Below are 11,530 nucleotides of genomic sequence, written 5' to 3'. Positions count from 1 at the left end.
AGGCTCTGGCGGGCAGGCGACGGGCTCAGGCTCTGGCGGGCAGGCGACGGGCTCAGGCTCTGGCGGGCAGGCGACGGGCTCAGGCTCTGGCGGGCAGGCGACGGGCTCACTACTGGACGGGATCGGCGGAGAAGGCTCTGGAACGATGCCCCATTTGGCAGCATGTGCTGACATCAACGGGGGATCGGCCATGCTGGAAACCAGTCCCGATTTCCCATAGACCGATCTGGGGGCTGGACTGATAGTGGGCGTGACGTAGAGAAACTCTGGAAGGGTGCTGGCGAGATCCTCTTCTCCAGAGCATACTGTGAATGTAGAATTACAGCACACCAGCACCCATTCCACAAAGGCGGCAAAATCATCCCGTGGACCTTCTCCGGATAACTGCGCTCTGCACGAGCCGTTTAGACTCACCAGATAGAATGTGCAGAGGCAGTAGTCCGGGTAGTGAGTCAAATACGCCGTCTCAAGAAAGGTCTGGGTGTGGTCCTCCAAAGTTTGATCCCCCTGTTCGAGACATAGGAGGCGAACAGCGGGGATAGTCATCTTACGGTCGGTTCTTCTGTTACGGGTGTGGTGCAGGCAGAGGAAGAGGCAGCAGTCAACAGGTCCAATTCAAATATACTTTACTCAAACAAAACAAGGATCACGGGAAACAGCAACACACCATACACAAACGTTACATAAACGAGAACCGACAAGGAGTGAGGGAGAACACAGGGTTTACATACACAGAGAACAGATTAGGGAAACAAGGCACAGCTGGGGCAAATGAACTAGACACAGGTGAATAAACTAAACACTAACGAGGAGCGGGAAACTGGAAACAGGACTGAACCAAATACACAAAGAACGGGGGAAACACAGGACATACATGTAACAGATATCAAGATCATTTTGAAGAAGATGATATCAATCATTTTATCTAGTGAAATTTGAATTGATTATTGATTATATAGTTGATAATTAATATTCTTGTCAAATGTCTTTAACATTTTAGAATTCCAGAAATGTGTCCTTAAAAAGCTGGTGGAGATCATGTAGGAGGTCCAGAGAATTGGAAGTGCAGAACCTAATAGTTCAGAAGAATGGAGCTGATAGAGGAGCTGAATAACTTGGAGGAGAAGCTTCAAAATAATGAAGAGAGAGATGTTCTGGTAAAATATAATTATTTACCAGTTTGCTTATTCTTTTCTTCAAAAAAAAAAAAAAATAGCTTAGCATAATGAACACTAATCACTTATTTTTAGTACTGTATGCAATTTATTTAATTAGTCCTGGATTTTTATTTTTTTGATATTGCGACCTAGAACGACTCAAAAATTGTTTAAATATTTGCAGCATTGTTATTTTATTTTATTTACAGTGAAAACCCACCAATAATAATATTACATATTATATATAATAAGTGTTAGTGACAGTTAGAGTACAATTACCTGTAAATATTTTTGTACATAAATATTGTATTTCGATTTTTGTGTTTAAATTGTGTTCCTGGTTCCTCATGCACAATGCAATGATGACAATAGTATAGAAACACTCTAAATAATTCTACTTTACTGAAAATACAGAACTGTGTTCACTTTAACACTATTTACACACGTGTGGACTTGTCCTAACCAATACAATTAAGTTCAATTGATTAGGTTAATGCAAGGACTGAAAATGTTTGTTACCAATATTGTATAATAGTATGATATTTACTTTTTTCCCTCTTAGATTATCCAGTTAAGTAAAGTCGGAGGGAAAAACATCAGGGACTGCTCAACAAAGATTCTGGACAGGAATGTACATTCAAATCACAAGCATTCATCATAAAATATTTTATTTCTGATAATAAAAGAAAATGCCTGTTACCTTGACTCATCCCTTCTCACATCTCCTCTTTGCCAGCTTGCACCAAGGAGGTGTGAGTAGAGGAGGTGACTAATCATCTTTTCTCTATCTCTAATTCCCTCCACTTTCTTCCCCTCTCTCTCTCTTTCAGGCTGATGACCAGCAATCTTATGGCACAGCTCAACATGAAGGGCCACGGCTCAAAAAAAGCATTTCAGTCAACAGCACTGTTCACCACTGTGATAGGTATATTATGATTTTACTTTGAGTGTGTTTTATGGAGTTCAAGGTGATGTAACAGACCATTCAGAATAGAGGGGATGCAGAGATTTTACCACGTCTTTATATTAACATTTCTGATTGTTTAAATGATCGGCCCTCGGGGGCCCGCCTTGCCTTGCCTTTTGCCTCTGTAAGCAGCACAACTGTGACATGTGACACTGAAGACTGGAGTAGCCTAATGGCTGATGAAAATTCAGCTTTGCATCACAGAAATATTTAAAAAAATATATATATATATTTTAAAGTCAATTAAAAAGAACCATTATTTTAAATTGTAACAATTTCACAATTTTACTGTTTTTTTCGGTATCAGCGAATAAATGTAGCCTTGGTGGGCATAAGCAACTTCTTTTAAAAACATTACAAATCTTTATAAAAAAAATTATAAATTTGAAAGAGGAGAAAATGCAAACCGAACTGAAAGGCCTGTGTACCGTTGCCTCTCTAATTAATTCTTTTGAGTAACAAACTGCGCAGAACACAAAAGTTTTTCTTTGTCATCCTAACAGATGCAATCTGTTAGGATGGAATGGAATACCAAGGCCACTGATCACGAGATCTACAAAGGCGTGGGAGACCACCGTAAACATGCCCCTGGATGATCTGGCGGTGGGGGATATGTGGCTAATATTTTTAGAGTAATATTATTATTATTAATAATAATAATATATCATATAATATAATGAATTTATGCTTGAAATTAGGCTAAAGTCAAGCCTAAAAAAGACGTCACTTCAACCAAATTTCGATTTAAGATGGGCATCTTTTTATAGAGGTCTTTTTAACCTGAAAATTACGTCTTTTCTCCTTTTCAACCAAGACCTACTGTAAAATGGACGTCTTTTTTATAGACGTCTTTTCAACGACCTGAAAAGGACGTCTTTAAAAAGACGGGTACTATTTTAAATTGAATGTTTACTGTCTGCATAGGCTGATAAGGCACACAGGAGTTTTGTTGGTTTCTCCACTTATATCACATAGATCAAACTTTGCTACTGGAGGGCCACTGTCCTGCAAAACACCTGCCTAGAAGTCTCTAGACTTGATTATCTGGTTCAGGTGTGTTTAATTAGGGTTAGAGCTAATACTCTCCCTGCATTTCATTCTGAAGGGCTCATCTCTATGCCCTAATCATTTCAAATGGTTTACCCTCCATAGTGAGAGCTTTCAAGGGATTTATGAGGCGAAAAACTGTTCATTGGAATGGACTTCTGAACTTTTATTTCTTCCCGAGCCAAGGAGGCGCTGTTGTCACACAGTTGTGTACACAAAGAATCATGGAGTGAAGTGTACATCAGTTATACCCTTATAAATCCTTCCTTCATTGAAGCATCCAGTTTTGAGCGCTTCAGATTGGAATGACTCTTCAATATGGTGGCGATGATGCTCTCACTCCACAGTTCCCTTTGCAGGTGAATTTATCCGTTTAAAATGCAGCCATTGTCCCTCTTGCTGCCAGTGGGTTGAGATTCCAGTGTCGTTCAACATTTTTTATTATATCGCATTGTAAATCAATTTTACATAAATGCATAAGTAGGAAAATAGTACCACAAAAATGTCAAAACACAATGAAAAATCCAGCACACAAAGCTCTTAACTATGATTAAAGACAGTTTATTATGAAACAATATTTTTTTTCTTTATTTAAAAATCCTTGAGTTGACAAATGTCACTTATATTACCACAGAATACAGCTGTTTGGCACAACTGAACAAATGGAATGTGTACACGTTTAAGGCAAGGATGATTTACGCTCAGACTGTGGGGACACTGATTTTTTGGTCGAGGTCTGAGACACAAACTCCACGTCTAGTCAGACTGACACTTATGTCACCAAAAGATCAGTTCAGCCATTCATTCTGAGTTGTCACAGAATCCACTGATGCAGTGTTAGAATATGTTTTCTTTGGGCAATGAGCTTAAGGTTGGCACACATACAGTATAAAGCTAGCTTACATTAGTTCATTCAGAACATTTACTAGAAAGTTTTAAAACAAAACTAGGCTACTCACAGGTTTTACATTGTTCCACATGTCAAATGTTATTTATCATCCCTGCTTTCCATAATGATAAGTAATGCTAGTAAGAAAAGTAATAATAGTAAGGACAAACAAGGGGAAAAATGATACAAAATCGAAGCAAAAACTGAAAAAATGTTACACTCACTTCTGTGAAATTCAAAATGTAAAAAAGCTGAAAAAATGAGGAAATAAAATAATTTAAAACAAAGTGGGAGTAATAGCATAATGCACAGGTACATAAATAGTTATCTGCAGTCAGATAAACAAATTGTTAAACATTTTACTCCTATCGAAACTCAAGTAAGCCATTGTTCATCCTTCAAAAGTATATCATTCCTTTATATCTATACACAACAAACCATTCTGATTCATTTGAATGGTTTTTGTGTTCCATTCAATATTCTTCCTTTCATGTGCATGTTTGTGACACTTGTTTCAGACGGAGTGCTTTTATCAGTTCATCTTTGTCAGAGCTCGTCCTTCTGCTGATGTTTCTGGTCCTCCGATCTCCTCTCACAGTTACACAGGGCAGTGTGATCGGATGGCTGAGGCACTATTTCCATATCAGGATGGACTAGAGGCTGAGTGCTCTGACGATTTGCATAGGTCTATAAAAGGACAGGACACACAAATTGACTACATTTACTACTTTCTCCGTGTTAGCTTTACCCAGAAAAGTCTCCCAGATGACAGCTCCAGGGCTTTTGTTAAAAAGGTTAGGCCTAGTTCACCCAAAAATGAAAGACCGTTTTCTGCTTTCTCGGACTCGTCTCGGACTTGTTCCTTCAAAGACTCGGTCTCGACTCGGACTCGACCCTTCAAAGACTCGGTCTTGACTCGGACTCGGCATAGGCGGTCTCGTCCCCATCACTAGTTAAGACTGCTCCTCTAAACAATTCCCAATCTAGCTTAGTCTGTAGGCCTAACTGTTGATTATTAACTGGGGTGATATTAAATCATGAATATCAAAACTGACATGTTGAGACAAAATCTCGACTCGGACTTGCTTCCTCAAAGACTCGGTCTTGACTCGGAGTCGACTGTATTAACCAATGGACTCGGTCTCGACCCTTCAAAGACTCGGTCTTGACTCGGACTCGACTGTATTTGAAAACCAATGGACTCGGTCTCGACTCGGACTCGATCCTTCAAAGAATCGGTCTTGACTCGGACTCGGCATAGGCGGTCTCGTCCCCATCACTACCCGGAAGTGCTGCACTGTTTACACTACGTCAACAGCGTTGGAGAATGACGTGCAAGAGAAGAGATTGTTGAATAAAGTCGTTATTTTGGGGGGTTTTGCGCACAAAAAGTATTCTCGTCGCTTCATAGCATTAAGGTTGAACCACTGTAGTCACATGCACTATTTTAACGATGTCTTTACTATCTTTCTGAGCCTTGAAAATTGCAATGATGTTGCAGCCTATGGGTGGTTTCATCAAAAATATCTGAACGAAGGTCTTACGGGTTTGGAACGACATGAGAACGGTGAGTAATTAATGACAGAAATGTCCTTTTTTCTACTGTATAGACTGTCAAGTTTTAGTAAAAGCCCATCTCGCCAGGGGCAGGTCAGTTTTGGTCTATTGGTTTGATTTGCCTCACAAATACTTTATGTATAAATTGAAAAATATATTTAGCCTCTTTGGCATATCTTACACACACATTTAGGCTGAACTTTGTTGGTAAACATGAATATGCACAGACGAAAAACAGACAAAAAATACATTTTTTAAAAACAACCCAAAAAAATGTATTTTTAAATTTAAAAATAATTTTTAATAAAAAAGGGAACATGTATTAATAACATGGTAATATTTAAAACGTATACATTTTTTTTCACATTCACTCATTAACGAGAAGTTATTGATCAGATACAATATGGTTTTAGTTTGAAAAATATTACGTTTTATAAGTTCGAGGGTCAAAACTGACCAGGCAATGCAAAAGCTGTCTGTAGTTTTTGAATGCATTAGGAGGCACTTTTCTTTTATCAATACATTATTCAGCATTTATTGTTGTAAATGGCAGATTCTTACCTGAAAAACAGTGTAGTAGTAGCAGTAGAGTCTGTGAGGCTGAAGCAGATCTCTCACCACCGATTGTCCCGTTTTAGCTACGGCCTCTGCCTCTGTGTCATTGTTCTGTGAACATTAAGCACATATTCACGTTCAAACAATTACAAGATTTTCCGTTTTTGTTTTGCATATAATATGGGTCTCTTTTTTGCAATTTTGTCATTGTTACATGTAAATTCATGCTGTTACTATACTCAACGTGCTCCAAAAGTAAGGACACCGTTTGTACCTTAGCCCATTTAATCTTCTCGATGAGGTCAGAAAGGTCCCTCTTCACTGGGATGTAATGCACACCTGGTTTCAGATGTGTGTAGAAGTGTTCGTAGTATGGTGAATCCTGTTTTAAGACCAAGCTGTTGCCCAGCATCAGGTACGGAAACCTATAGGCTGCTACTGTTCCATCCACATTCATCTGGTATTTGTACTAGAGATTTTCAAGAGTAGACCCAAGCATGTCACAATCATTCATTTGTATTATTTATTAAGCAGAGAAAAAGCACATCACAGCTTAATGAAGCTTTTTCAACACATTACTTACCTTAAAAAAATCAAAGAAACCGACCAGTGGTGTTTTTCCAAGTTCCTTCTCCCGTTCACGAAAGAAAAAAAACGCTGTTATTCCCGCATCGAGCAGCTCTGGGTTTTCTTTGGACATGGTTACCAAACGCAAGCGCTCTTCTCGACTGTCCCTGCCTCTGAAGAACGCCTTGTCCGTTTTATCTGACCACACAGGACCTGGGAAAAAAACAATAAAGAAGTCCAGAAAGGTGAGACAAAGGAAAGTAAGATAATATTGAAGATTGACAGGAGCTGATGTTCGAAGAAGCACCTGTGTTCCCCTGGACTGACAGCAGGTCATTTGTTACCCCTCTCATTGCCTCTAAGGATGAGTGCGTGATATCATATGTGGGAAGAATGATGTCACGTGTGTCCGTGGAGCCGCACCATGAGATAATAGGCACCGGTCCAGGTTTGTCATTCACTTTCCTGTTCTCCATTGGCCAGTCTCCTACGTTAATATAAAACTCCACATCAGGCATTTTTACCTGGTGGAGACAGGACAGATATAACAATAAAATAGTTGATATGACCAATGAATCACCATAAAAATGAAAAAAATTATAAAATAATAAGCGCTGATGACAATTATAATGATTTTGTTTTTCTATTCAATTAAAAAAATGCCAAATAGAAGCATATTCACTAATGGGTTTTAGTTTGGACCCATTTTGGACAAAATGTTTCAATGTGAAATAAGAATAAAAGGTAAGAAATAACCAATGTAGCTTACTTTCCGAGCGAGGGAGAGCAGTATCTCATCCGAGAACATCTTGAAATCGGTGTACTTGCCCAGTGAGCGCCGATGCACCTGGTTGTTTAAGATGGTGTAGTGAATGAGTCCTCCTCGCTTTGCAAAGCGCAGTGGAACCTCCTGCAGGAGCTGCTGCAGGTCAATAGATGGGAATGAACTGAAATCCTCTTGAATTTGGGGGTCTTCCTCTGGACACTGCATAACCCTCTGCCACGCTGCCGCATCGGACTCCGGACAATCACAGTATTCATGATGAACAGGACCTGATGGAATTAAAAAGATTTTATTATGCATATTTTGCAGAAACTTTTAAAAGAACAGCAGATCATATGAAAAAGAGTTTGTCTTTACATAACACTAATAGATGTACAATTTTGTATACTTTTTACTGAAAAAATATATATATATATACTTAAGTGAGAACTGAATGCAATGTTTTTAGACACTTAATTGGAATTTTTTGTATTATATATATAATATAGTATATCATTTCATCATTACTTTTATTGTCTTTGAAATATGGTTAAAGTGCACTGCCGAATGTACAAGAATTACCGGTAAACAAAAAGTACTTAATGTAATTTCTATTGATAGTTGTAAGTCATGTATTTAAATATATTTGTATTTGCACATTTGTAATGATGAAGTTGCAATTTAGTCCATATAAACTAATAACTGTTAAGTGTAATTTTTTCACACTACAGTTAAAAATATAATCAAGTACTTTACATGTGCTTTAGTATGTTATTAAACACATCAAAATAAGTGTACTTCTATAAAGGACAACAAAAGGAAAGAATAAAGTAAAACTTTTCATTTGACATTAACTACAAAGTGTACTTTTTAATTTGAAAGTGTTTTAAATAATCATGAAAGTGTCCTCCAGGTACACTTTAGTGGCCTATTATATTATATATCTGCAAACTACAGTTTTTTTTTTAAATAGACTTTTAATAATTGAAGTACACCACTACTACTGAACTTATGTGGAATCTCAATACAAGTGCGGAAGCAAGTTTTGTTGAGTAAAACTAAGCCTATAGACCACATTCTATCAATGTCCAAAAAAAACCTTTACCTCTAACACTGTATGGTGACTTTGCCACAGGCTTGTCTTGATACAAAACTTCAATCTTCAAACCCTTCAAAGAACTTCCATAGAGTCGGTATCTGACAAGCAGGGAGCCGTCGCCCCGATCCAATGGTGCTGGGACATGGACACGAAGATACTCCTTTTCCAATGAGGATATCGTCACTTTGAAAGAGTCTTTAACTAAAAGAATATAAACAGTAAACAAAGTGTGCAAGAAAAGATACTGACATACACTGGTTTGACCTAAACAGATTTCAGTCAGTTTACATGAAAAACTTATATTTGCATCGATTACTAATATTTTACAACTAAGTACTGGCTTTTTAAGCCAGAACAACTGTGTATTGCTGAAAAGGAGATCTTAAAAATCTGGTAATCCGTAATAATAATAAAAAAGTCATACAAACACCATCACATTCGCCTCTATACTGTAAAACTGAACAGTAAACATACATTCATTCAAACATTAGAAATGTCATGAAACTTTAAGGCTGATTTAAAAAAATATATATATTTTCTTGTGAATAACCCCCTTGATATGATCCATCCATCTCTTTTCCAAGAGATATTTTTATATATATATGATCAGTGTAGGTGTTGGGTAAGTTAATTAATTACTAGCTACTGTGCTAATTGCATCTTTAACAGTGTAATTAGATTACTGTACTAATTACTCTCTCAAAAAAGTATTGCATTATTAATTACTAATTACTTTCTAAATGCCATATCAACCCGAACCAGTTGAAAAATTCCGACAGACATGAAACTGTTATTTTAATGTTTTCAAATAAACAATGTAAAAAATTGCATAACTTATTCTTGAACTGACCAAAGTGTGTAAACGGAGGTTACATTTAAAACATACACTCACCGGCCACTTTATTAGGTACCCCATGCTAGTAACGGGTTGGACCCCCTTTTGCCTTCAGAACTGCCTCAATTCTTCGTGGCATAGATTCAACAAGGTGCTGGAAGCATTCCTCAGGGAGTTTGGTCCATATTGACATGATGGCATCACACAGTTGCCGCAGATTTGTCGGCTGCACATCCATGATGCGAATCTCCCGTTCCACCACATCCCAAAGATGCTCTATTGGGTTGAGATCTGGTGACTGTGGAGGCCATTTTAGTACAGTGAACTCATTGTCATGTTCAAGAAACCAATTTGAAATGATTAGAGCTTTGTGACATGGTGGAAGTAGCCATCAGAGGATGGGTACATGGTGGCCATAAAGGGATGGACATGGTCAGAAACAATGCTCAGGTAGGCCGTGGCATTTAAACGATGCCCAATTGGCACTAAGGGGCCTAAAGTGTGCCAGGAAAACATCCCCCACACCATTACACCACCACCACCAGCCTGCACAGTGGTAACAAGGCATGATGGTTCCATGTTCTCATTCTGTTTACGCCAAATTCTGACTCTAACATCTGAATGTCTCAACAGAAATCGAGACTCATCAGACCAGGCAACATTTTTCCAGTCTTCAACTGTTCAATTTTGGTGAGCTCTTGCAAATTGTAGCCTCTTTTTCCTATTTGTAGTGGAGATGAGTGGTACCCGGTGGAGTCTTCTGCTGTTGTAGCCCATCCGCCTCAAGGTTGTGCGTGTTGTGGCTTCACAAATGCTTTGCTGCATACCTCGGTTGTAACGAGTGGTTATTTCAGTCACTGTTGCCCTTCTATCATCTCGAACCAGTCTGGCCATTCTCCTCTGACCTCTAGCATCAACAAGGCATTTCCGCCCACAGAACTGCCGCTCACTGGATGTTTTTTCTTTTTCGGACCATTCTCTGTAAACCCTAGAGATGGTTGTGCGTGAAAATCCCAGTAGATTAGCAGTTTCTGAAATACTCAGACCAGCCCTTCTGGCACCAACAATCATGCCACGTTCAAAGTCACTCAAATCAACTTTCTTCCCCATACTGATGCTCGGTTTGAACTGCAGGAGATTGTCTTGACCATGTCTACATGCCTAAATGCACTGAGTTGCCGCCATGTGATTGGCTGCTTAGAAATTAAGTGTTAACGAGCAGTTGGACAGGTGTACCTAATAAAGTGGCCGGTGAGTGTATATTTTAACATAAAAGTTTGAATTTAAATCAACAATTATAATTGTATATAGAAATGTTCTAGTATAATGCAACCAGAATTAACTGTAATTAAATTATAGAAAAAAGTAATCCCAAAAGTAATTAGATTACTTAGTAATTAATTACACACAACACTGTATATGATTTTACATATTTGTATTCTTACCAGGAGAGACCGTGATGTTTTCTCCTCGTGAATCAACAGTCTGAATGTAGAAGTATCTGACAGGAAGCACAACATCAGGATTCAGTCCAGGACCCCACACGAGACATTTACCCGGATTAATATCAATACTCTGACTAAAGCCTACATTTAAAACTGTTGTAATGACCAGGGCGAAGGCAACATTTGGCATATTTCCAAAAGCGTTTCTAATCTTTAAATGAGGGATCATTTTATCTGCTGTTCCTGTCGCTGACCAAGAGGGAGTTGAATTACAGCTAAAGTTCGCTGCAAAGCAGCTAAGAATTTCTTGCCATGTTTAATACAGACGTTTTTGCTTTTTTCCTGTTTTATAGACACGGACTGTTGCATTAAGGCAGAAATAGCTAGTTAAACAAAAATTAGGGTGGCTTTTTGGCTTTTAAGTGTGGCGTTTGTGCTGCGGTGCGCCTCGATAATAAACCCGGCGAGTTTCAAAAACTATTCAAGAGTTCCGGATCTTATGAGAAAGTTCATAATGTAGTCACTGTCACACAATGCAGTTCATTTTCGTGCAAAATCATAGACTGTAATAAAAATAAGACTGGCCTATTTTGTATTTTTAATGAAATTTTAGTTTTATAAAATTTTATAGGTGAAAATTGACTTATGT

The 11,530-nt window shown here is 38.2% G+C and overlaps 1 protein-coding gene and 1 long non-coding RNA gene across 3 annotated transcripts; one reads left to right on the top strand and one right to left on the bottom strand.

Moving 5' to 3' along the window:
• Positions 1-3,751: 3,751 nt before the first annotated feature.
• Positions 3,752-4,251, top strand: LOC130095519 (uncharacterized). Its single transcript, XR_008808121.1, has 2 exons — positions 3,752-3,930; positions 3,964-4,251. It is a non-coding gene; the product is annotated as an uncharacterized LOC130095519 (long non-coding RNA).
• A 314-nt stretch (positions 4,252-4,565) lies between these two features.
• On the bottom strand, positions 4,566-11,336 carry poglut3 (protein O-glucosyltransferase 3). Of its 2 annotated transcripts, none has more exons than XM_056262256.1 (8): positions 10,882-11,336; positions 8,608-8,802; positions 7,509-7,792; positions 7,047-7,263; positions 6,756-6,952; positions 6,447-6,641; positions 6,179-6,283; positions 4,566-4,747 (listed from the first exon to the last, which is right to left on the bottom strand). In XM_056262256.1, exons 1-8 carry the CDS (start codon positions 11,108-11,110, stop codon positions 4,607-4,609), a joined length of 1,563 nt encoding a protein of 520 aa, XP_056118231.1. In that variant the 5' UTR covers positions 11,111-11,336; the 3' UTR covers positions 4,566-4,606. The 2 variants fall into 2 exon arrangements, with proteins under 2 accessions (XP_056118231.1, XP_056118232.1); XM_056262257.1 differs by having other exon boundaries at positions 6,447-6,629.
• Between the last annotated feature and the right edge of the window lie 194 nt (positions 11,337-11,530).

The sequence above is a fragment of the Rhinichthys klamathensis genome, unplaced genomic scaffold, assembly GCF_029890125.1.
Source record: "Rhinichthys klamathensis goyatoka isolate OS25496 unplaced genomic scaffold, OSU_Roscu_1.1 h1tg000191l_1, whole genome shotgun sequence".
NCBI classification, from domain to species: domain Eukaryota; kingdom Metazoa; phylum Chordata; class Actinopteri; order Cypriniformes; family Leuciscidae; genus Rhinichthys; species Rhinichthys klamathensis.
Note: the sequence above shows the minus strand (reverse complement) of the source record. Positions and strands in the feature narration are given on the sequence as shown.